Raw genomic sequence first — 22,253 nt, forward strand, 5'->3', positions numbered from 1 at the left:
GTCATCCTTGTCCTACACTGTGAGTCTGAGGCTGGCCAGGGATACAGCAGACCCAGTCTAAAAACAAAAACCAGAGCAAAGCAAACAAAACACACTCCTCTATCTGCAACAACTCTATTAAGCTAAGGCTGCTTCTTCCTTCTGACCCAGGAGCGATGTTTTCCAGTGGATTGTATGAGCATCCTTGCACACTGTCATGCCCATGAGCAAGTTATAGCACATGGATCAGAATACCATACTCTCTTAACAAGAAGAGACAGGCAATCCAGCCTTCAGATCTCCCTACTTCCCCACGAGCACTGTCAAGTAGGACTGACCTGTTTCTATCTGGCTTTGCCTGTACAAGCTCATCCTGATCTGGAAGCCTGCTGAGTGTTCCAGTAATGCCCAGCTGGGCTCATTCACATGTATTAAAATCTTTTGACAACTACTAAAGAAGATTTGTACACAATGACAGAACCTTTTACTAACAAGTCGAAATGATCCCATGTCAACAAGACACAAGGGAGAATACCTAAACCAAAAATGTATTTCAGTCACCGCACATTCTATGCAGAGGGCTTGGGGGAGGCGAGCCAGCACACGGGCTACAGTATGCTCAGAGGCACTTACTGGAGTGGTGCTCTCCTTGCACCACGTAGAGCCATATGGATTGAACTCATGCCATCAGGCCTGGCTGCAGGTTCCTTTACCCACGGAGCCATCCTGCTGCCCTTCATTAACTCTTTGGATTCACATGGTTATCTCATATCAAGGCAAACAAAAACTAACCACAAATGTCTTAGCCTGGCCTTTACTGTTGATGATACAAATAACCTGAGGCTGAAATCTTTATAAGGGAAAAATAGGTATATTTTATCTCCTAATTTTGGAAGTTCAGGATTATCTCTTTAGTTCTGGAGATAGCCTTGAGGCTGACAAGAGAGGCTGTCAGACAGTGATCACACAGTGAGCTACAGAATGAGAGAACCAGGGACCAGGCTCTTTTCATAATAACTTCTCAGAAAACAATTCATTCCACTAAGTAGCATTAGTACTACTCAAGAGAAATGCTCTCATGACATACATACCTTACATTAAAGTCCAGATCTAACTGGTCATGGAAAACCAAAGCCTAGGGCCATGGAGAAGCTTCTGGTACAAACACTTGAACTAGATCTGAGATTAGTTTGTATAAAATCTCAAGCTGAAAAGGCTCCACAATACTAACAGGCAGTATTGTTTCCATGCTAATCAAACCTTCAAAAATAGTGTTTTTCCATTCCTTACCTTCCACTCAGTAAATACACACACGCACGTGTTTCTTTTGAAGAGATCATGTATCTTGCTTCCTTCAGACTTGGTATCCATGGGCACTGCAAAGAGTTTCTGGAGAAATGCTGCTTACAGTGTTCCACACCAGCCTTAAAGGAACAGGGCTCACCACGCCATGCTGAATTACCTACCAGGAAGGCTTGCAAGGAAGGCCATCCCTTTCACATTTCTCAATGGAGTGCACAAGCAAAGGCATGTGGACTGGATTATTATCCCCACCACAGAGGAGTAAGAGGGAGACGAGAAGCTGGTAGATATGTACTTTTGGTGCAAATACTCTAGAACATTCTTCATCACCACTCGTGACTGTTATTATAATGAAGACATTAAACCAGGGAGAAGAAAGCTAAAGGGGAAGACACATGGTGTTGGCAACGTATGCCTCAATCTACATCCTCAGATGATAAAGCACTGGGAAAGAGGACAGGCCTGAGAGCAGGCTTAGACAGCTACAGTCAGGGGCTGTAAATAAATTCAATAAAATTCAAACTCTGGCTCTCGCTGTGCATAGTGAGGAGAGGATCTAGGGTGGCCTGGACCAGCTAGAGTGAAACGTTTTCTCAAACAGCAACAAGTCAGCCTTGAGAAAGTGACCGTGCAGTAAGAGCGTCTCGCCTGGGTGTCACAACACAGGATTAATGGGCACAGTAGCAGCGAACTGCAGCACCTGAAGAAGAATCAGGTCTAAAAAGTAATAACTAAAAATCCTAACTTCCGATGAATCTGCCCTTCAAGGACATAGCCTGGTAGGCCTGAGTAGAAGAATTGAAGAAATCCAGAACAGAAGCCAAAGTTTGGAGTTTTTTGGTGTTTTTTTTTGTTTTGTTTTGTTTTGTTTTTTAATTCACACAAAAAAGCATTCTCTTCTCCAGTCTTCATCCACAGCACCTTCCTGACCACTTCTGGTTTGGTGGCTTCTTTTAGGGCCTGGATTACATCACATTTCTTGTTCAAGTCCGGACAACAGAAAACAGACGCTCATCTTGGGAAAACCCCCAGGGAACAAACAAAGCAGCGCTGTGGAGCAGCAAGGTGAGCTCAGGAGCCCGGCTCTGTCGAGGCTGTGGCCATCAGGAGCCCGGCTCTGACGGGGCTGTGGCCATCAGGAGCCCGGCTCTGACGGGGTTGTGGCCATGCTGGCATTTCTCTCTGTCTCCAGCTCAGAAACAAGCTGGACTATCTCAGGATGACTGAATTTTCCTGGGGAGGAAAAAGACATTTCCATGTTGATGAGAGAAGACACCCATTTCTTCACTTTGACCCCATGGCTACTATCAGGGGCTCTGTTATGAGCTGGACCACATCCCCAAGAGGAGATTCTGGGTCCAAGGAAAGGGGAAAGGAAAACACTTATAAAGGTGCCAAGATGAGAATCAAACCAAGAGTCATCAGTTAGGCAGAACTGAAGGAAACACTGTCAGGCAGTCCCTGAGTGTCTCTACCATGAACTGTGGGGGAAGCTTGGTGAGAGTGGAAAGGGCTGAGAGCCATCTGTTTCTTGCAGAACTGTTGAATGAAGGAATGGGATCCAAGACCTGCAGAGACAATGGCCTGCTGCTGTCTGTGCTCCTCAGCCCTCCCCAGGCTTCTGCTCTGGGCAATAACCACACCCTTATCACCATTATCAATCATAGATACCACTTACCCCTGAGGCCCTCAAAGCCTCAGCCCCAAAGCCATTTCTCAAGTTTCAGCTCCCATTCACCCATCCCAGCAGCCGTGAACTCTGCTGCTCCCCAAAGCAAGTGCAAGGTTCAGAAATCGAGAGCAGAAAAAGAGCACAGAGCTGTGCTATGGATTGGAGAGAAAAGCGAAGCCAACGCCTGAGGTCCTCCTCAGAACTGCTGTAACAGGGCTGCCACAAAGTCTCATCCTGTCAAGGAGCTCACAACCTTCCGAACCCACACCGTGGGAGGGAAGAACCAGCTCCCCAAAGTGGGCCCTTCCCTTCCTTACATGTGCTGTGTCATGCCCCCACCTGCTATCAAATAATTAAATGTAATAAAAGAAGTCTTTAAATTGTAATAGTTTACATGGATCTTATGCTTCTTTAACAAAACTTTTTTTAACTAATAATTTTTTAAATGAAAACATAACTATATCCTTTTCTTCTTCCCTTTCCAAACCTTTCCATGCATCCAGCCTCTTTATCTTTGTACACACACACACACACACACACACACACACACACACACACACACACAAAGGAATGAGTCCTCTCCTCACGCACTTGTCACTGTGGTAATGAGAAGCCATTTGTCCGATTGGCTGATCATATTTACTTACTAACTTTTTAGTGGAAGAAACATGCTGAAGTGCAAACAAGGTGAATCTTGGCTCTCAGCTGTTGAAAAGTCACAGTCATTCTGGGCTTATGTTTCTTTCTCAGCAAGCAGGCTTTGCACTAGACAATCTACACCGACATTTGATTCGACTTCTGTTTTACTTTTTCCTTTCCCACTGTGAATGCATTAGATCAGAAGATAACTAACCGTAAAGTGCAAAGACGGCATAACATGACCTACACTTTAAATTATCGGTGAAATATGCTATTTAGAATCCACTCGCCACTTACAGCATGAACCAGCACACCACGACTGTAAAAGGCCAGAAAGGAAACATTCCATACTCTGTGATTTCTATTATAGCCACTCACTACTGCTGCTGTACTGTGAAAAGAAACTCAGACCATAAAGAAGGGAAGTGGTGGACCCTATAAAACATGAAGCTACAAGTTTGTGCCCTTGTCTAAGTTAGAGCTCAGTCTCTTCTGCTTTTCGAGTTCTGGCCATGAGGTGAAGAGCTGTACTCCAACATATACCCATCAATGATGTGCCACCACCACCCAAAGCAATGGGCCAAGCACTCACAACCTAACATGTCGAAAATCATGAGTCAAAATGATCTTCCTCCTCGTAAGTTGGTTACCTCTGGTGATTTGTTACAGTAACTGAAGCAAACAAAAGGAGAGAAGCAGAGGGAGACTGCAAGGTTGTAGCAAGCTCAGAGTAAGTGCAAAGTGAGGAACAGGGAACAAGAATTCTGGGAGGATGAGGAAGAGCTCCAGAAAGACGGGTAGTTGCAGGTCCCAGGACTTTTTAGGTCAGTCAAAAGTGTCAGGAGCTTATGTTTTAGAAAAGGGAAAGCCATGCGTTTTAAAAATAAAGATATCAGCCTAGGGGCATAGGTCTGGAGTAGAGTGCTTCTCTGGTATGCCCAAGGTTCCAAGTTTGATGCCCACTCCATTCCTCCCAGCCCCTGCAAAAGGTGAGATGATACCTATTATCTACAGTAGCAGTTAGCAGTTCAGTATAAAATAATGACAGCCCTGTCTAGAGCAGAGGAAACAGCTGGAAAAAGGAAGAGAAAACTGAATTGGCTTCATGCTTATGCGAATAGTATTTTTGGAGATTAGTCTGTGAGCTAGAACTTTGTTTTGGTGAGGTCCTGGCAGATCAGAGAAAGGCCTGTCCTTGCTGCCCTCTCAGGGGAAACAGACGCGGAACTGACCATAAAGGGAAATCAACAAGGATTCGTATTTGAGAAGCTATAAGAATGGCCATCTCTAACTCGGTAGGTATAGCTCTTTACTTTGTGAACTATCGACATAAAGACAGTGTACAGTGCCAGGTGCTCTCCGAGCAGACCACAGAGCTATCCTCCTACATCCAGACACGCTCCATAATGTAAGTCCTACTAGCGTCCCCAGCTTATACTGCATGGTTGAGTCCGGGGCCTTGCACATGCCAGGCAAGTGCTCCACTGTGAACTATATCTCTAGCTCTTGCTTTTGAAGACAGAGTCTTACTATTTAACTGAGCCTGTCCTCAACCTCAGCCCTTCTGGATCTCAGTGCCCCACACCAGGCGTAACTATCTCCATTGTAAAGAAAAGGAAACAAAGGCTCAGAGAGCCTAGGCGGTTTATGGAGACTTACAGGTATACTCGTGGCATATGGGAGACTCAAACCCACGCTTTAGGAGGCCAGGGCTTCCCTGAGGTACTACAATGACGGTGATGCCCACCTGGTGCAAGGAGGTGGAAGACCTGATTTAAGTCACTCCAACCTAAGAGCCCTTCCACACTCATTATCTCCCCCTGAAAACCAACGTTGGACTTGAAAAAGGAATGTTGGTCCCTAGTTTTCAGACGGGGCATGGGCTGTGAGACGTCAAAAGACCAGCAGCTGACAGGTGGCAGAGCAGAATGTGAAGACGGTGCCCAGCCATCAACAGGACAGTGTTCGCCAGTGCTGAGTGCCAGTGGCATCTCAACCATCCCGCCATTCCCATTTTCTTTCTGGTTGAAAGGTCAGAAGGGGGAACCGATGTGGGCCCAATAAACACACCATCAATCCTCACATTCAGATTAAGCCAAAGTAAACCAACCGATCAAAAATGTTGGTGAGCCTGAGTACCTGCTGTGGAATCATAGAAGTCCTGAAGCCTCCCAGGCTTGTTCTCCATGTCTTCATACTCTGATGCCTGAAGGATCATTTCACACTGGTCCAGCTGCTTCACGAACCTGGCTTCTTCACTAGACTGGGTCTCATACTCCTAAGGAGAGGGACGTTTAAAGGTTATAATGAGGCTGCCTGGAAGGAGATTCTAGGGAATTTCCTATCTGGGTACCTGGAGTCAGAATCATAGCTTACGGAATGAATATTCAATACCAACTGCATTTCTCCACAGTGAGCAGATAATTAGAGACACCAGTTGCACGCTCAGATTAGCACTGGGACTCCATGCAAGGACGTTCATAATCACTCCACAAAGGCCATGGGGTTCCCCGAGTCTCATTTGTCTCAGACACTTCCAAATTCTTCTCTTCCTGTCTTGGTTTCGAGATCAACATTCTTTTTTTTTTTTTTTTGTAAAGAAATTTAATTATATGTATATGAGCCCACGTTTGTGCAGACGAATGTGTTTGTAATGGCTGTGTATCTTGCTTGAGACAGAGATGGGATCTCTCATCAGTCTGTGGTTGGCTGCATGGGCTAGGGGGCCAGTGAACCCCAGGGATCTGCCCATCTCTGCCTCCCTGGACTTGAGATTGCAGACATATTTCACTATATTTGGTTTTAGTCTTCCTTCCTTCCTTCCTTCCTTCCTTCCTTCCTTCCTTCCTTCCTTCCTTCCTCCCTTCCTTGGAGTCCACCTAGAATAATTAGTTAAGACACTCTGGTTTGAACTACTGGGGGTATTTGAGTGAATCTATGAATTTTACAGACACTACTGTATATGCATGTTGGTAGCAGGAGATGGTGAATCTGGTGGGAGGGGAGGAACATTTCTACCTTTTCTTTCCCACTGTCCCTTCTGAGTGAAACTGGGAGTTCCAGGGGGAATTCTCAGAGGAGAACATATCACCTGCCACAAAAAGTTGCAATCAGTGCTACACAGGATCATTCTTCTACCAAGACTGAAGTATTCCCAACTGGTTTCCTGCAGAATGCTCATTTGTAATTCCACCCCAGACGTGTTCAGATAATAATCCTGTCATGCTTTCTTGGCAGTGAGACGTGATACAAATCACTGAAAGGCTTCCTAGTTGCATTTGAAGCCTTATTCTTATAAAGGCAGCCACTTGAATTTGGTAAGAGCTGAACCTTACACAGGGGAATCATTTAAGCATGAAGCCTAATACATTTTGCTTTATCTCAAAGGCACTTTTAAAAATTATATTTTATTTAAGTGTTCATTTACATTCATATTTATATAGTTATAATTAAATAAATCCAGGGTCATAGTTTAGCCAAACACTGAGTACTCTAAGCAAACAAATTTCTTTTCTGCTCAAAGTTAGAAAAAAAATAAAGTGTTCAGAAATACAGTATATTTTGGATTGGTTAGTTTTTTTGTCAACTTGACACAAAACTAGGGTCACCTGGAAAGAGAGAATCTGGATTGAACTGCCTCTGTCAGAATGGCCTGTAGGCATGCCTGTGGGGAAGTTTCTTAGTTAGTGATTGATGGAGAAGGCTCATGCCACTGGGGCGGTGCCATCCCCTGGACAGATGCTCCTGGGGTGTATGAGGAAGCAGACTGAGCAAGCTAGAAAGCATGCTCCTCTGTAGTGCTCCTGGCTCTCCTCTTGCTTCAGTTATTATCCTTCTTTCCCCCAATGATGAACTATTACTAGAATGTGTTAGCCAATCAACCCTCTCCTCCCCAAGCTGCTATTGTTCATGGTGTTTATCTCAGCAACAGAAAGCAACATGATACAACTGCCTCTATAGAAAATGGTAATGAATTTACAGAATACTTTAAAACATGCAATTGTTGAATTGTCCCTTAAAAATTAATTGTAAAGGCATTCTGTAATTTTATCTTTCAATAAAAAGGAATGGAACTGGTAACATGCCCCTTCATCAGCAGGTAAAGGTGCTTGCCACCAAGCCTGATGACCCAAATCTGATCGCTGAAACACAAAGGATACAAAGAACCAATAACTAACTATAAGTTGTTCTTTGACCTTCACATGTGTGTGCACATATGTACATGGACAATAAGTAAATTTAATAATGATTTTAAACTCAGGGTTTGCCAAAGAACACTGTAGACCAAGCTTTTGGGGTAAGAAGTATTCTGACAGTTAAAGAATTACCAAGAACTGTTTTTAACATTTCTAACCTCCTACCTCCTAAGGTCGCCTGTTTCCATTCTTTCTGTTGGCCCTCAGGGCTTCAGTCCTGCCCCCCCCCCCCCCACTTTGGCTTGTTAACCTTCTTAGGCCCTGTCTTAGTTATAGTTTTATTGCTGTGAACAGACACCATGACCAATGCAAGTCTTATAAAGGACAACATTTAATTGGGGCTGGCTTACAGGTTCAGAGGTTCAGTCCATAATCATCAAGGAGGGAACATGGCAGGACCCAGGCAGGCATGGTACAGGATTTGCTAAGAGCTCTACATCTTCATCTGAAGGAAGCCAGGAACAGACTGAGCATTCTCAAGCAGCTAGGAGGAGGGTCTCCAAGCCCACCCCCACAGTGACACACTTCCTCCAACAAGGCCACACCTTCATAATAGTGCCACTCTCTGGGCCAAGCATATGCAAACCATCATAAGTCCTGTGAAGTGTATCATGGATATCCTGTAATTTTTTGGCTAATATCCACTTATTAGTGAGTACATACCATGCATGTCCCTTTGGGTCTGGGTTACCTCACTCAGGATATTTTCTAATTCTATCCATTTGCCTACAAACCTATGATGTCCTCGTTCTTAACAGCTGAGTAGTATTTCACTGTTTAATGAACCACATTTTCTGCATCCATTCTTCCATTGTGAAACATCTGGGTTGTTTTCAGCTTCTGGCTGTCACAAACAAGGCCACTGTGAACAGAGTGGAGCATGTGCCCCTTTGGCATAGTGGGGCGTCTCTTCCATATATGCCGGAGAGCGGTATAGCTGGGTCTTCAGGTAGATCGTTTTCCAATTTTCTGAGTAACCTCCAGATTGATTTCCAGTGTGGTTGAACCAGTTGGCAATCCCACCAGCAATAAAGAGTGTTCCTCTTTCTCCACATCTTCACCAGCATGCATCATCAACTGAGTTTTTTATCTTAGCCATTCTGATTCGTGTAAGGTAGAATCTCAGGGTCATTTTGATCTGCATTTCTCTGGTCATTAAGGACTTTGAACATTTCTTTAGGTGCTTCTCAGCCATTCGAGATTCCTCTGTTGTGAATTCTCTGTTTAGTTCTATGCCCCATTTTTTGATTGGGTTGTTTGTTTTCTTGGTGGCTAGCTTCTTAAGCTCTTTATATATTTTGTATATTAGCCCTCTCTCGGATGTGGGGTTGTGAAGATTTTTTTCCCAATCTCTAGGATGCCGATTTGTCCTATTGACTATGTCCTTTGCCTTATGGAAGCTTTCCAGTTTCATGAGGTCCCATTTATTGATCTTAGAGTGTGAGCCACTGAAGTTGTATTTAGGATATTTCTGCCTGTGCCAATGAGTTCAAGTCTCTTTCCCACTTTCTCTCCTATTAGATTCAGTGTATCTGGTTTTATGTTGAGGTCCTTGATCAACTTGGACTTCAGCTTTCTGCAAGGTGACAAAAATCCATTTTTCTTTTCTTTTCTTTTTTTTTTTTATATATATAGACAACCAATTAGACCTGAACCATTTATTGAAGACACTTTTTTTCCCATTGTATATTTTTGGCTTCTTCGTCAAAGATCAAATGTGTGGGTTTATTTCTGAGTCTTCAATTCTATTGCATTGATCTACTTGTCTGTCTCTACACCAGTACCATGCTGTTTTTATCACTATCGCTCTGTAGTATAGCCTGAGGTCAGGTATGGTGATTCCCGCAAAAGTCCTTTTACTGTTAAGAACTGTTTTCACTAATCTGGATTTTTTGTTTTTCCAGATGACTTTGAGACTTGCTCTTTTCATGTCTTTGAAGAACTATGTTGGGATTTTGATTGGGACTGTGTTGAATCTGTAGGAGGTCCAGTGACAGGCCCAATTTGGGATCCAGCTCAAGGGGAGGCCTGGGACCCTGACACTGTTACTGATGCTGTGATGTGTTTACAGACAGGAGCCTAGCTGCTCTCTGAGAGGCCCAACAAACAGCTGAAAGGGTCAGGTGTGAATAATAACATCCAACCAATGGATGCAAGCCAGGGACCCCTGTGGCTGAATTGGGGAAAAACTGGAAGAAGCTAAGTAGGAGGGGGAAGACCCCCATGGGAAGACCAGCAGTCTCAACTGATCTTGACACCAGAGATCTCTCAGACACTGAGCCACCAACCAGTCAGCATACACCATCTGCTATGAGGCCCTGACACATATACAGCAGAGGACTGCCTGCTCTGGCCTCAGTGAGAGAGGATGGACTTAACCCTCTAGAGACTTGAGGCCCCAGGGGGTGGGAAGGTCTGGTGGGGTGGGGGTGTGGGGTGGAGACATCCTCTTGGAGATGGGGGGGGTATGAGAAGGAGAGAAGGAGAACAGTATGGGGGAGGGGAACTGGAGGGGTGTAGGATGATGTCATACAGCTGAAGGCAGGTACAAGACAGAACAAGTCCTGTCATTGGATGAGAAGGAAGGATGGGTGGGAGAAAAATTTGAGGGAAGAGGAGGAGACTGAAATGGAAGGAGACTGGAGGAAGAAGCCGCTGAGGGAACATAGAGGCGGATGTTAAGATTCCAATCTGTACACTTACAGGTTGTTATGAATGTTCTTAAGGGATGGGTGTGTATAGGGATTTGTACGCTTAGGTGGGCAATTATATCTTATCAATTGGATCAGAGGTTATTGTGTTGTGTGTTCTTTCCTGTGGAGATTTGAGTTTGGGAGAGTGTGTGGCGGCAGAGACACAGGGCCGCCATGGAGTTGGGATGTGTGTTTCTGGCATGGTGAAGCCTGCCTAGGGAACTAGATGGGTAGAGAGATTGCTGCCAGGCTCAGAGAGAAGCCTTCAGCAGTGTGATATGGGATGGAGCAGAGTGGGTGAGACGCTTTGCTGACTGAGATAAAGACATCTAACAGATATCTTGGGGCACTACGGTACTAGACCTAGTTGGGGGAAAAGACAGCCTTTTTAAATAATTTTATAGCAACAGAGGGGGATGAAGTCTGGACTGTAAAAAAGGATTAGAGAATAAACAAAAAAAGAAGACCCAAAAGAAATTTTAAATTTTATACCAACATAAACTACCTCTTCTTGAAAAACTATTGAATAGGGAAAAACAGATGAGCTAAGTCAAAACACACTGTTAAAAGAAAACAGGGGTGGCCAAGACACTGCTAGGTGACAGGCCACTAACACTTTTAACAAGGGTAAACATTTTCTTGCTTAAAAACTAAGTATAGATGAATAAAGTAATGTAATAAGCAATGCATTCTATCAAGCAAACAAGGTGGCCTTTCATTTGCTGAGACTCCCTTGAGCTTGTGTTGCACTGCAGTGGAAATCATTGATTAGAGGTGATCAGTGCATCACTCGATCCCGATCAGAAGAGCTTCTTCTTAAACAGAAGTAAACTGACAAAGAGATCCACAGGCAGACAATGTACAGAGACAGATGGGGAAGTTTAGAGCACTCAGTCCTAAACAGGATGTTTCACCAAAACCCTCCTCTCAAGGCTCAGGGATATATGCAGGAGAGGAGGAAGAAGAGGGGGAGGAAGAAGAGGAGGAAAAGGAAGGAGGAAGAAGGAAGAAGAGGAAGAAGGAAAAGGAGAAAGGAGGAAGAAGAGGAGGAAGAGGAAGAAAAAGAAGAAGGAGGATGAGGAAGGAGGAGGAGGAAGACTAAAAAGGAGGAAGAGGAATGAGGAAGAAGAGGGGGAGGTAGAGGAGGGAGAGGAGGAGGAGGAGAAGATGGGAGCAAGCATGTATGCCAGCATGGCCTGGGCTCCCTGTACGGAAGCTCAGCTTACTGTGCAGCATGGGCATCATAGAAGGGTTGGTCCCACCAGGAAGTGGCATATTCAGATTTGGTGTTAGTAAAGATTACTCTAATTTGCAGTGTGGGGCAGTGGGTAAATTAGAAGCAGGGAAATCAGGTTCCAAGAAGAATTAGCAAAAAATTTAGTCTGGTCTGAAATCATGGAAGCAAGGACAGGAAAATGTGGAAGAATTTGAGAAATATGATTATGAAGTAAAATAAATAAACAAATGAACTACATGCAAGTGAGACGGCCCACTGACCTCCAAAAGCCTGCCTAAAGACTGACCCCTGTGTGAAGAAAGAACCGGGGTACAAGAAATGCTTAGCAGGCAGTGGCTGTTCACTGTAAGCCCCAAGTATGCAGACAGAGACTGAGCAAGATCTGTGCGCCCTAATCCTAGACGAGCATCGGGAGCTTGCACAAGGACGGTCCAGTCCTACAATACTCTATCCGACCCAGGCGGGGTCTTCTTTTACCAGGACAGGAATAAAATCACATGCTGGAAAGAGAATCAAAACTGAGTAGAGTAAAGGCTATCAAGATTAAGGAAGAAAAGACCTACTTAATTATGGGAAGGGAAAACAAAGTTAGGAAATCCCTAAACACAAGTTTCCATATTTCTCTAATATTACATTAAAATACACACACACACACAGCGATGACAACAGCAACTACCCTAGCAGGGAGACATGAATTAAGTTTCCTTCCATCAGTACAGGAAATATAATCTCAAACCCAATGAGCAACGAATAATGCCAGGGGCGAGATCCCATACGAATTTAGCAGCTAGAAGCAGAAGTTCCTCATTCACACCAGAAAGATATTCTCTGATCTAAAAACAGATCAAACCTGCAACAAGCTACCTCCAAAGAACTAAAAGACACACACAAAGTAAGACACTAAGGAACAACCTAGAAAAAAATTAGAGGAAAGACTTATTTTAGAGAAGACATCTAAGTGATGTGGAATCCAAGGGCAACGGAGCACAATACATATGTCTAAGATAAAATAAAAACTAAAACGGACAGTACCTTTAATAGTTTTAAAAATTAAGAGACAAAGGGGTTCTGAAAACTGAAAAACATTGGCGGTTGGCAAAAAAGAACAAAAGCATATAGGAGTAGTAGAAAATTAAGAAAAAAAAACTAGATGTCAATAAAACTTCCTTGCAATTACATTTTTTTCTACAGTACACTAAAAGCATGGACTAAATACCTAAGGAAATTAACCCATATATGAATACAAAGATACATCCTAATGAAAATTAGCAGACGGAAAAGAAATCCTTTGAACTCCTCTATAAAAACAGAATCTGGCATATAATGAAAATAAATTGACAACCAGACTTTGACAGCAATGTTCTGTGTTAAAGAAAATGAGAGAAATGGACTTAATGTACTCAAAAAAGAGAACTATGAGCTAGAGATAGTATATTCAGAGAAATTTAACTTTACAGACCAAAAAAAAAAAAAAAAAGAAACTGAGTCAAATGCAAGAAGTTAGGGAATGATGCTCCAGGAGCCCTTCGTAAGAATCGACCACAGACAAATCTCAAACAACCGAATGTTCAGGAGCTGACAGCCTCGACGTGACCAACTTGGGTGAGTGTGCTGGGGAGAGTCTGTAGGTTACAGAGATCCAAAGGACAGCTGAGTTTAAAATATACACAGGAGACTGAAGTGCAACATCCAAGGATGAACAATAAGATAAAGACGGAATCCAATGTTTTCAATGAAAATCGGGGTAGCAGTTACTACAGGGGACTTGGCGGTCGGTATACAGATACATTTGGATCAGGCACATAGAAACACAGGTTTCTAGGATGAAAGACCAAGTTCCAAGTATAGATAGGTCTGGGTGGAAGTTAAAGGAATTTTACCCTTCTAGCAACTCACTATGCTATCCGTTGGTTTTGCAAGGCATTGAATGATTTTTTTTTTTAAAGTTTTTGTTAGAAGTAAAACTGTTAAAATAACAACAACAACAACTGTGGACATGGATGTTAGAAGCTGGGTTTCCTGCACATAGGCAGGTGGGCATGTATACTGAGCTCTTGGTTTTGAGGAGGGTTTAAGGAAGGTTATTTTGGAGGCTCGGTGAAGACAGCAGCAGGTGACAAGTGGAGCCCAATCAGGCTGCAGGGGAGGGGCCTTTATATGGAGTTCAGAGGGCAGAGGGCAGAGGAGGGCGACTGGATGGGACTGAGGTATTAGAAGGGAGTCTGAGACTGATGGGAGAGTGTGTGTTGGGGGTGGGGGGTGAAGATAGGGTCTGTTCAAGAGCAGGAAAGAGAGCAGGTCGAGAGGCTCACTCAAGGAGAGCTACTAGAAACTGAAACTGACAGAAAACATTTACTCTTGCCTTTCTGCTCTTCCTGCCCAATCCTTTCAGCCTCATCTCCCGCGGCAAGGACTAAGCACAGGAGAGCCCCTGCACTGGATGGGCCCACTCTATGCCTTTCACCTTGACTTCACTCTGTTCATTTATAGATGGGCAACAGACTTGGTAAAAGGACAGTACCCAAGGTCACGGGCTAAAGGTCAGCTCTGAACTACCCAATGCCATGTAGAGTCCAGAAGACAACTTCAGCTCAGGCATCTCCCACCTTGTTTTAAGTGTGTCCTTTACATGTTTTGAGAATTAGAAATGGGGGCTGGGTAGATGGCTCAATCAGTAAAAGTGCTAGTAAAAGTGCTTATCTTGCAAACAAGACGACATAAATTCAATCCCCAGAACCAAAGTGGGAGCTGGCATGCTGTAATCTGAAGGTTCTCTGCCTGGAGAAACTTTGCCTCAAACTCAAGGTGGAGGGACCTAAGGGCCGAGGTTGACCTCTGGCCTGCACACTCATATACACACATGTGAGCACGCATGCACACAAATAAAAGAAGTAGGTACGGGTGCATGGGTGCAGTCAAAGCAACCACACATACAAGAACTGTTCACCTAGAGCTGTCGCAAGTACTGTAGCCATGAGAGAAGTACAAACAATGACAAAGAAAAACTTCTATAAGCACCGAGAAGTTTCTGTAGCAGCTGGGAGGCAAAACCACAGCAATTAGACAGATACTAGTAACAAAATCTGAGCAACTAAAACACAGGCAAGCAATATAAAATTCAGTAACAATAAATATAAGATGATCCCAGAATGTATACTCACTTCCCAGAGTTCATATAGCTCCTTCCTGAGGTCCTCTGGCAGCAGCTGGGTTATCTCTTTCATGGCCTCCTGGAATACGAAACCGTAATGTCGATTACATTCACCTTCATCTAAGTCACTACCTAGTCTATAAATGCCAAACAAGGGACTTAGATTCTTTCGAATAATTCCTAGTAAACTGGCCTTTGCTGGTTCCATTTAGAGAAGTTATTTTCATTTTCTATTACTTCCATTACTGAAAAACTTAAAAGCATCACACAGAAAGGCAATTACCACCACCGACATAACAGAAGTTACACTGTTTTTTAGGTTCAGATTCCCAGAATGCACTGCTGAACACTCTGTCCTCTCTGCTCCAAATGACCTTACCATCTCAAGCAGTAGCCCACCTGAAAGCCCTCTCCTATACTCTGGTGGTCCACAGTGTCAACAGCAGGACAATAGCCAGCATGATCAAATAGCCACTATGTCCCCAGCAACTGCTCGAGGGGATGTTCTTGCAACTCAATGCTGGCACTCTAAGGCCTTCCCAGCAGAGTCTCTGTCACCACGTCGTTATCCAAAACCCAGAGAAAAGTAGAAAATGAGAGAACAAAGGTCAAAAGTGTTCTTCCCTCACGCATAAGTACTTCTAAGTTCCACATGGTAGCCTCAGTCCAGCCTCCTGCTTCCTTCAACCATTCTACCGTTCACCCAAACATCACATCTTTTAAAGGGCAACTGCTTCCAGATAGCCTTAAAGTGTTTCACCATCGCATCCTACTTACCTCTTATTCTATTCTGGTGTTGACCAGAGGCTAAACTCTTTGAAAAGAATAAGCTGTTAAACATCAACTTCAGTAAAAGCAAGGCCTCAGATAAGATGAAACAATGAACTGGAGAAAAGGAATGGGTATTTGTGTGCCTACGTATAAAACACTGGCAGGGAAACCGCCCAGTAGCTTACAGCTGCACCTAGAGCTGTTATGTTACCAGTTCCAGCAACCTGCTCTTATGGGTGGCAGTACCATCCTGTGTGGCTGGAACTGTATTTATACTTCTATTATTCTTGTTTCTCTATTGTAAATCTCTGCAATGAACTTGAGAAAATACATTTTATATATCGTTTCCATAAGCACTGTGCTTTACCCTACTTTTCCAGCAATACACTATTTCTTGTTTCAGTTTTCAGAAGTCCTCAAGGGACAGTTGAGTATGAGTACACTGAAGTCTAATCTACTTGGAGCACATGCTTAAACACTGCTTTGAACGGGAATTATTTGCCTGCCTCTTCCTAGCTAGCTGGGCCAGCACTGAACATGGCTGAACAAAATGTAACCCTCGCCTCCCTCATGCAAGGTACTTTATTCTTACGTGCACATCCCAAAGTCTGAGTTAGCATTTCTGAGATCACATCATCCAAACACTGACCTACTAAAAAGCTTCTTACTGATTAAAAATTATTATGCTCTTTGAAAAATCCTGCCACGCCAGTCAAAAAACTTCTGGGCGATGATGCTTCTGGCTCACATTGTGCGCATCTGTCCTGAGGGCAAGGAGCCTTCATTTCATTATCTTAATGCGTGCCTCAGGGGGCTGAATCCTGTGCATAAACACCATCTGTAAAAGGAGTCCCCACCTTCCGGTTCCTGAACCCAGACCAGCGCCAGCTCTCTCCAGGTCCTGCGCTTCTCAGCCAAGAACTTGATGTTCTCTTAAGAGGCTTGCTTGGTCCCTCTGCCTATGACACTCATTCCTCCGTGAATCAGCAGGAGTCGGCAGCAGCACCATGACTGTTCAACACCTAGAGTGCTCCTCCCTCAGGTGACACTAACCAGGACCCATCCTGTCAGGAGTCATTGGTTTTCTCCGCCTTCGGTAGCTATGCTTCCTTTACCAGGGCTGTGAGAAGGTTCTAGCATGCTCTTCTGTGGAGAACACCGTCATACTCTCCCAGAGGGTCAGTGCAGCTCCTTTCCTGGCACATTTTCCCACGTCAGCTCCTCTGTCCACGGCAATCTTCAGCATGGCTTTTCACTCTAATGTCCGTATTTATACAGAAATGAAACCAACATCCTCCAATGAGCTTCACCAGCTAGGAATTTCCTCTCCATCCTCTTATTCTAGATCATACTTCTTTACCCATCATCCTCTGATTCGAATGCCAATTCCTTTCTGTAACTGAGAATTGCAGCAGATTGCTGTCTTTCTTCATGAATTCTGTCAAGCAACCTAAGAATTCTTTTTCACAACAGTCTAGACCTAGACTGAGAAATATTTCCTTCTCTTATGATGTACAGGCTATAATTTGAACCAATCCTGTGGGAGGAAGATGGACGGACAACCCAGTCTTACACTATCCCCAAGGTGGTTTAGGGTGGCTTGAACCTAAATTAGTTCCAATTCTTTATGGGATCTTCTCTCTTCTTGGGGACGTTAGCTCTAGTCTCTATCGGCTCTGACAATAGCTTCTTAAACCTGCCTTCTCCATCACATCATCTTGATAACAGCTCCCTCACTTTGGACTCAGGACCAATCTCAAAGGCCCATGAGACAAGTTGTTTGCAGTAATGGTTGCCCTGGATTCCAGCCCTTCTTCAGCTGTAAGGATGAAAAAGTGAGAGGTGGGGGAGGGACGAATAAAGGGAGCCTTCTTCCTGTGTTTCTCTGCCTCAAAAATGTCTCTTTTCAGCCCTGGCCTCAGAGCTGTAGCTTCCATGACCCTAATTTAGTATCTTATGAAAGCTATTTTTCTGTGAACGCAATATTTTTTTTTTTACATTTTAAATCTCTAGCCTCTACACAACTAACTTAAAATTTACTAATAGTAATTACAATACCAAATATATCTGTGATTCAGAGAATTTCTCTCCAAATAGATTGCGTGTGTTAGGGAAGATAATTTCCACAAATGGAGTTAAGTCCCAGCTATTTCTTCTGTTCTATCTACTGAAAGCTGTGCCATTCATCTATACCCACTAACGAGACTGAAGCCTGTCTACGGTCATGTGACCCTGAACGTGCCCAGTTTTGTCTGGTTTCAGAATCTAGACAGGCCTGGACAGTACTGGGATAGGAAACTGCCTGGGAATACCAGGGGCCATAGGCTTAAAAGCCAGGTGGTGCTGGTGCACACACTTAATCTGAGCACTTGGGAGGCAGAGACAGGAGAGTCTTTGAATGGAAATCCAGCCTACAGAGTGAGTCTCAGGACAGCCGGGGTTACACAGAGAAGGCCTGTCTTGAAAAAAAAAAAAAGAAAACCAACATGACTCTCTGTTCCAGAGTCATACACGGCAGGAACAGACATGTAGTCCTAGTCTTATATTAAACAACAAGGGGAATAAGCCCAAGCCAATTCTCTGGTCAAGAAACCCTCGCTTAGAGAAGACAATAAACATTCTAAAAGCAGTCAGTATGAACAACGTACTTCAAGACTTTCTTGAAGAGGTCGTTATCCCCACAAAGTCTAAGATATTAAGTACTAAACTCTATGCATACTCAGTTAGTTGCCTACGAACTCTATACAGACTCAGCTAGTTGTCTACAGCTTTATAGACTCAACTAGTTGTCTACTAAATTCTATATAGCCTCAGCTAGTTGTCTACTAAACTCTGTACAGACTCAGCTAGTTATCTACAAACTCTATACAGACTTAACTAGTTATCTACAAACTCTACACAGACTTAACTAGTTATCTACAAACTCTACACAGACTCAGCTAGTTGTCTACTAACTCTACACAGATGCAGCCAGTTGTCTACTAAACTCTAGACAGACTCAGGTAGTTGACTGTCATCAGTTGAGCTCCATATCAACACCTAGGCCCTAAAACTCTTAGCCCGTCCTCTCCAACTTTCCCCTGCTGAGACTGGCTAGGTAGTGTCCTCCTTTATTGCAACAAGACTAGTGAATTCATTCGCTTAGGCAACAGGTTGGGATCTTTTGCAGAGTTGATAACCAGCACTGACCTCCTCTCTTCTGTGCTTTTCTTCTTTAGGGATGTTATCTGCAGGTGCTATGTCCCCAACGATGCATTCTGCCATATCGTGAACCAGGGCTAGGCGTATACATCTAACCAGGCAAGAAATGTTGAATAATTACACAAAATTACACTCACTACAAGTTTCCTTTCTACATCACTTTTTCTAAATGTATGTGAACAAACTACCATTGTCTTCAGACACACCATAAGAGGCCATCTGATCCCATCACAGATGATTGTGAGCCACCATGTAGGTGCTGGGAATTGAACTCAGGCCTGGGGAAGAGAAGTCAGTGCTCTTAATCACTGAGTCATCTCTCCAGCCCTCTATACTATTTTCAAGCTTAATAATATATTTTTCTCCCCCCCCCATAGACTATTTTAATACAATACTTTCTAAAGTAATTATACTCTATCAGCCTACATTAGTACTGAACCAAAACTACCTATGAATACTTAATACTATGTATCTATCTATATGGACTAACTCAGAGTATAGGATAAACTGACTTTTTAAAAAATGGTTGATTTTACAAATGCTCATTTTAGAAGGTTCCACAAAGTCAGGAGATGTTTTACTTACACCAAGTTTAGAACCTCCAATGTCCTATTGCCAAAATGATCGATATATAGGGTAATGGGTGCAGCTGAACTGATAGGGCTTTGAATTTGTATAGTAAGGCTACTGACCTTACTAGCTATAGAACTTTACCAAATTACTCGCTTAACTCACAGGCTTCCTTTGGTCAGCCTACATTGTACCCATATAAAATGGGACTGAAGGGTTACAGCTTATAGTGTACTGGCTCTGAGTGCGATGCCCAGAATCACTAAAAGGGGCCAGGGTTAGGAGGAAGTACTTCATAAGGGAGATGTGAAGATTACATTAGATGATGTTCTCCTTCCATTTAACTCACTGATCATTTAACTCATGGCTATGAGAAGAATCATCAGCATGGCAGATGCAAATAGTGAGGCAGGTGCCCCAGAAGGGCTGGCATTGTTCAGTCCTCACAGTCAACAAAAGGTCTTGACGCCTCCTAGGTTTCTCTGCCTTCAGTTTTTTTCTGGTTCAGTTCAAACCTCTGACCAAGTTCGTTCAGTTCTCCACCTGACCTCATTTTTGTCTTGGGGTTTTTGTTTGTTTGTTTGCCAAAAATCCCCTAAGTTCCACACTACCTTGCAGAGCAACAGGACTCACTGGGTACCCCAAGAACTTCGCTGTAGTCAACCTTACTTCCTTGTGTCCCCCAGAGTGCTCCAGTGCCTTCCCACCACCGGGGTTTTGGCTCTGCATGCTCTGGGTGCAGAGACTTTCACTACCTCTAAACCTGTGTCACCCAGTTCAGATGCCCTCTGACCCGTGAAGACCAACCAAGAACATGAGATCTTCCCTGCTACTAGAATAACTGGCTAGTTTCCTACCATAATTTATGTTGTGATTTTTATTGAAATGCACATCAGGCCTGTGCAATTCATTTGCTGTCTTCTATGTAAACGCTTGTCTTGTTTCTGAGAATTTAATAGAAACTTGCTGATTATCTAAAGAGATGCTACCTCTTTATAGCTGTGGCCTTAAAATGGCTATCACTACTCATCAAAGCTGCTAGTTCAAAGCAAAATAAATGCTAATGCAAAAATGGAATTCAGTACCTAGGAAGCGCAAGGCCCTGGGTTCGGTCCCCAGCTCCGAAAAAAAAGAACCAAAAAAAAAAAAAAAATGGAATTCACACATATTCACCCTTCAAGGCCCTAACTTTCCACTTGTTTCTCCTGAGACCAACGTATACTCTAACAACAGAAAATCTACTGTGTTTTACAACTGAGTAATCCTCACGCAGAGTCCAGAGATGTTCACAAGCATCAATGTTCAAATAACTTACCTATCCTTGTTAAGACGGTCATCTCTGGTCACCATAGCCATAACTGCCATCCGGTACATGTGATCTGACACGCTTTCCGGCTTCTCAACGTTTCTATATACCCAGCCAGTCCGTGGGACTCTCTAATAAATAAGATAAGGGGTTAAACAAACAAAAAACCATCACTGGAAACAACAAATCCAAAAGGTGCTCTTGAAGAAAATGCCAGAGAATGGCCACAGAGCCACATATCAGCCGAGTCATGATTTCAAACATATTTTTAAACAATGCTTTATTTAAACTAATCGTAGCGATCAAAATCCGAAATCAAACTAGTGAGTGGGCAAAATGCAATTCACGAGTATACGAAAGTCTAATAGTCTTTACTCCGTGCTACTGAAGTATAACTGTGGGACAAAAACACAAAAAGGTTTTAGACATAAAAGCAAAACTGGTGGTAAGCCTGGTGGTACATGCCTGGAATCTCAGAACTCAACAGGGGAAGACTCAAGTTCCAGGCTCCCAGCCTGTGTTGCCCATCTGGTCTCCATACTGTGTTGTAGTTAAGAAAAAATGCAAAGCAAAGCCCCTATATTTTTCCTAACTACGAGAGGAGTAGGGTTTTGCTGTCAAAAAAAATTTCATACAGTAATAGAATATTTTGTACATATAACATGTAACAGACTCCCCAGTTCTAACTCAGATGGCTTGGAGGAATTTCCACGGCAGTGAAGCCTTTTATTCAGATCATGATGTGATCATGTGAGTCTGCATTTTACCTGGGAGTTCTATGTTTCTAAAGGATTTCACAAACAGTAGTCACAGTGTCAGGGAACAGCTCGTCTTGGAACGTAGGGGGCTCTGCACAAGCTCTGCACAAGCTGGTGCACGCTGAAACCGAATTACTGAAACGGTCATTTCCGGAAGTCACGGCGACAGAGGAAGGTCTCCACTACTCATAAGCAGGGGCCACACTCCGGCCTTCCGCTGCAGCTCCGCAGCACCGCCCATGACCTGGGCTGTGGCGGCGCCCCGCAAAGAATCCTCGGCTGGGTTCCCGCCAGCTCCTTCCCGGCACATCCAGGCCGCACGAGGCGGGGCTGAGCGAGGGAGGTTGCGTGAGGTCGGAGCCTGAGCTGGACCCCGCCGCCTCCCGGCCCGGCCGAGCCCACTCGCTCACCTTGAGCTGCCCGACTAGACGCAGAAAACGCAACAGCCCGGCCTGGCAGTTGGATGTGGCCGAAGCCATGCTGGAGTGTAAAGAGCTGGTTGGTGACGTCCTCAGGCCCCTCCCCACTCTCCTTTAGCTCCTCCCCACTGTCTTTCGGTCCCTCCCCTCTCTTTGGCTCCTCCCCACAGCCCCACTTCCTTCTTTGGGGGACGACCTTCTCTGAATGGACTGCCCAATGCTCAGGCTTTGGGTGATCTCTGCTCAATTAACTACCATCAGCTTTCACATGGATCGCAGCTTGACGCTAAGGGCAGAAAGGCCTGAAGAGGACGAGGCTGGATAATGTCTGCAAACCTTATCTCTTAGAAGCCCAGTGT

General features: G+C 44.0%; 1 protein-coding gene across 3 annotated transcripts in view; it reads right to left on the reverse strand.

The window, feature by feature from the left end:
* Window positions 1-22,023, reverse strand: part of Hddc2 (HD domain containing 2) — a 32,340-nt gene extending 10,317 nt beyond the window's left edge. The window contains exons 1-6 of one of the 3 annotated variants that reach the window (XM_039081168.2): window positions 21,485-21,825; window positions 20,727-20,848; window positions 18,830-18,932; window positions 14,880-14,948; window positions 5,732-5,870; window positions 2,108-2,514 (exon numbers count right to left, since the gene is read on the reverse strand). In XM_039081168.2, the coding sequence (XP_038937096.1) occupies window positions 2,417-2,514; window positions 5,732-5,870; window positions 14,880-14,948; window positions 18,830-18,932; window positions 20,727-20,785 (468 nt within the window). In that variant the 5' untranslated portion in view covers window positions 20,786-20,848; window positions 21,485-21,825 and the 3' untranslated portion in view covers window positions 2,108-2,416. Of the gene's footprint in view, window positions 1-2,107; window positions 2,515-5,731; window positions 5,871-14,879; window positions 14,949-18,829; window positions 18,933-20,726; window positions 20,849-21,484; window positions 21,826-21,885 lie in introns of those variants that run through there. The other 2 variants (NM_001108460.1, XM_063266054.1) reach the window with 2 other exon arrangements.
* Between the last annotated feature and the right edge of the window lie 230 nt (window positions 22,024-22,253).

Source organism: Rattus norvegicus, chromosome 1, assembly GCF_036323735.1.
Source record: "Rattus norvegicus strain BN/NHsdMcwi chromosome 1, GRCr8, whole genome shotgun sequence".
NCBI classification, from domain to species: Eukaryota; Metazoa; Chordata; class Mammalia; order Rodentia; family Muridae; genus Rattus; species Rattus norvegicus.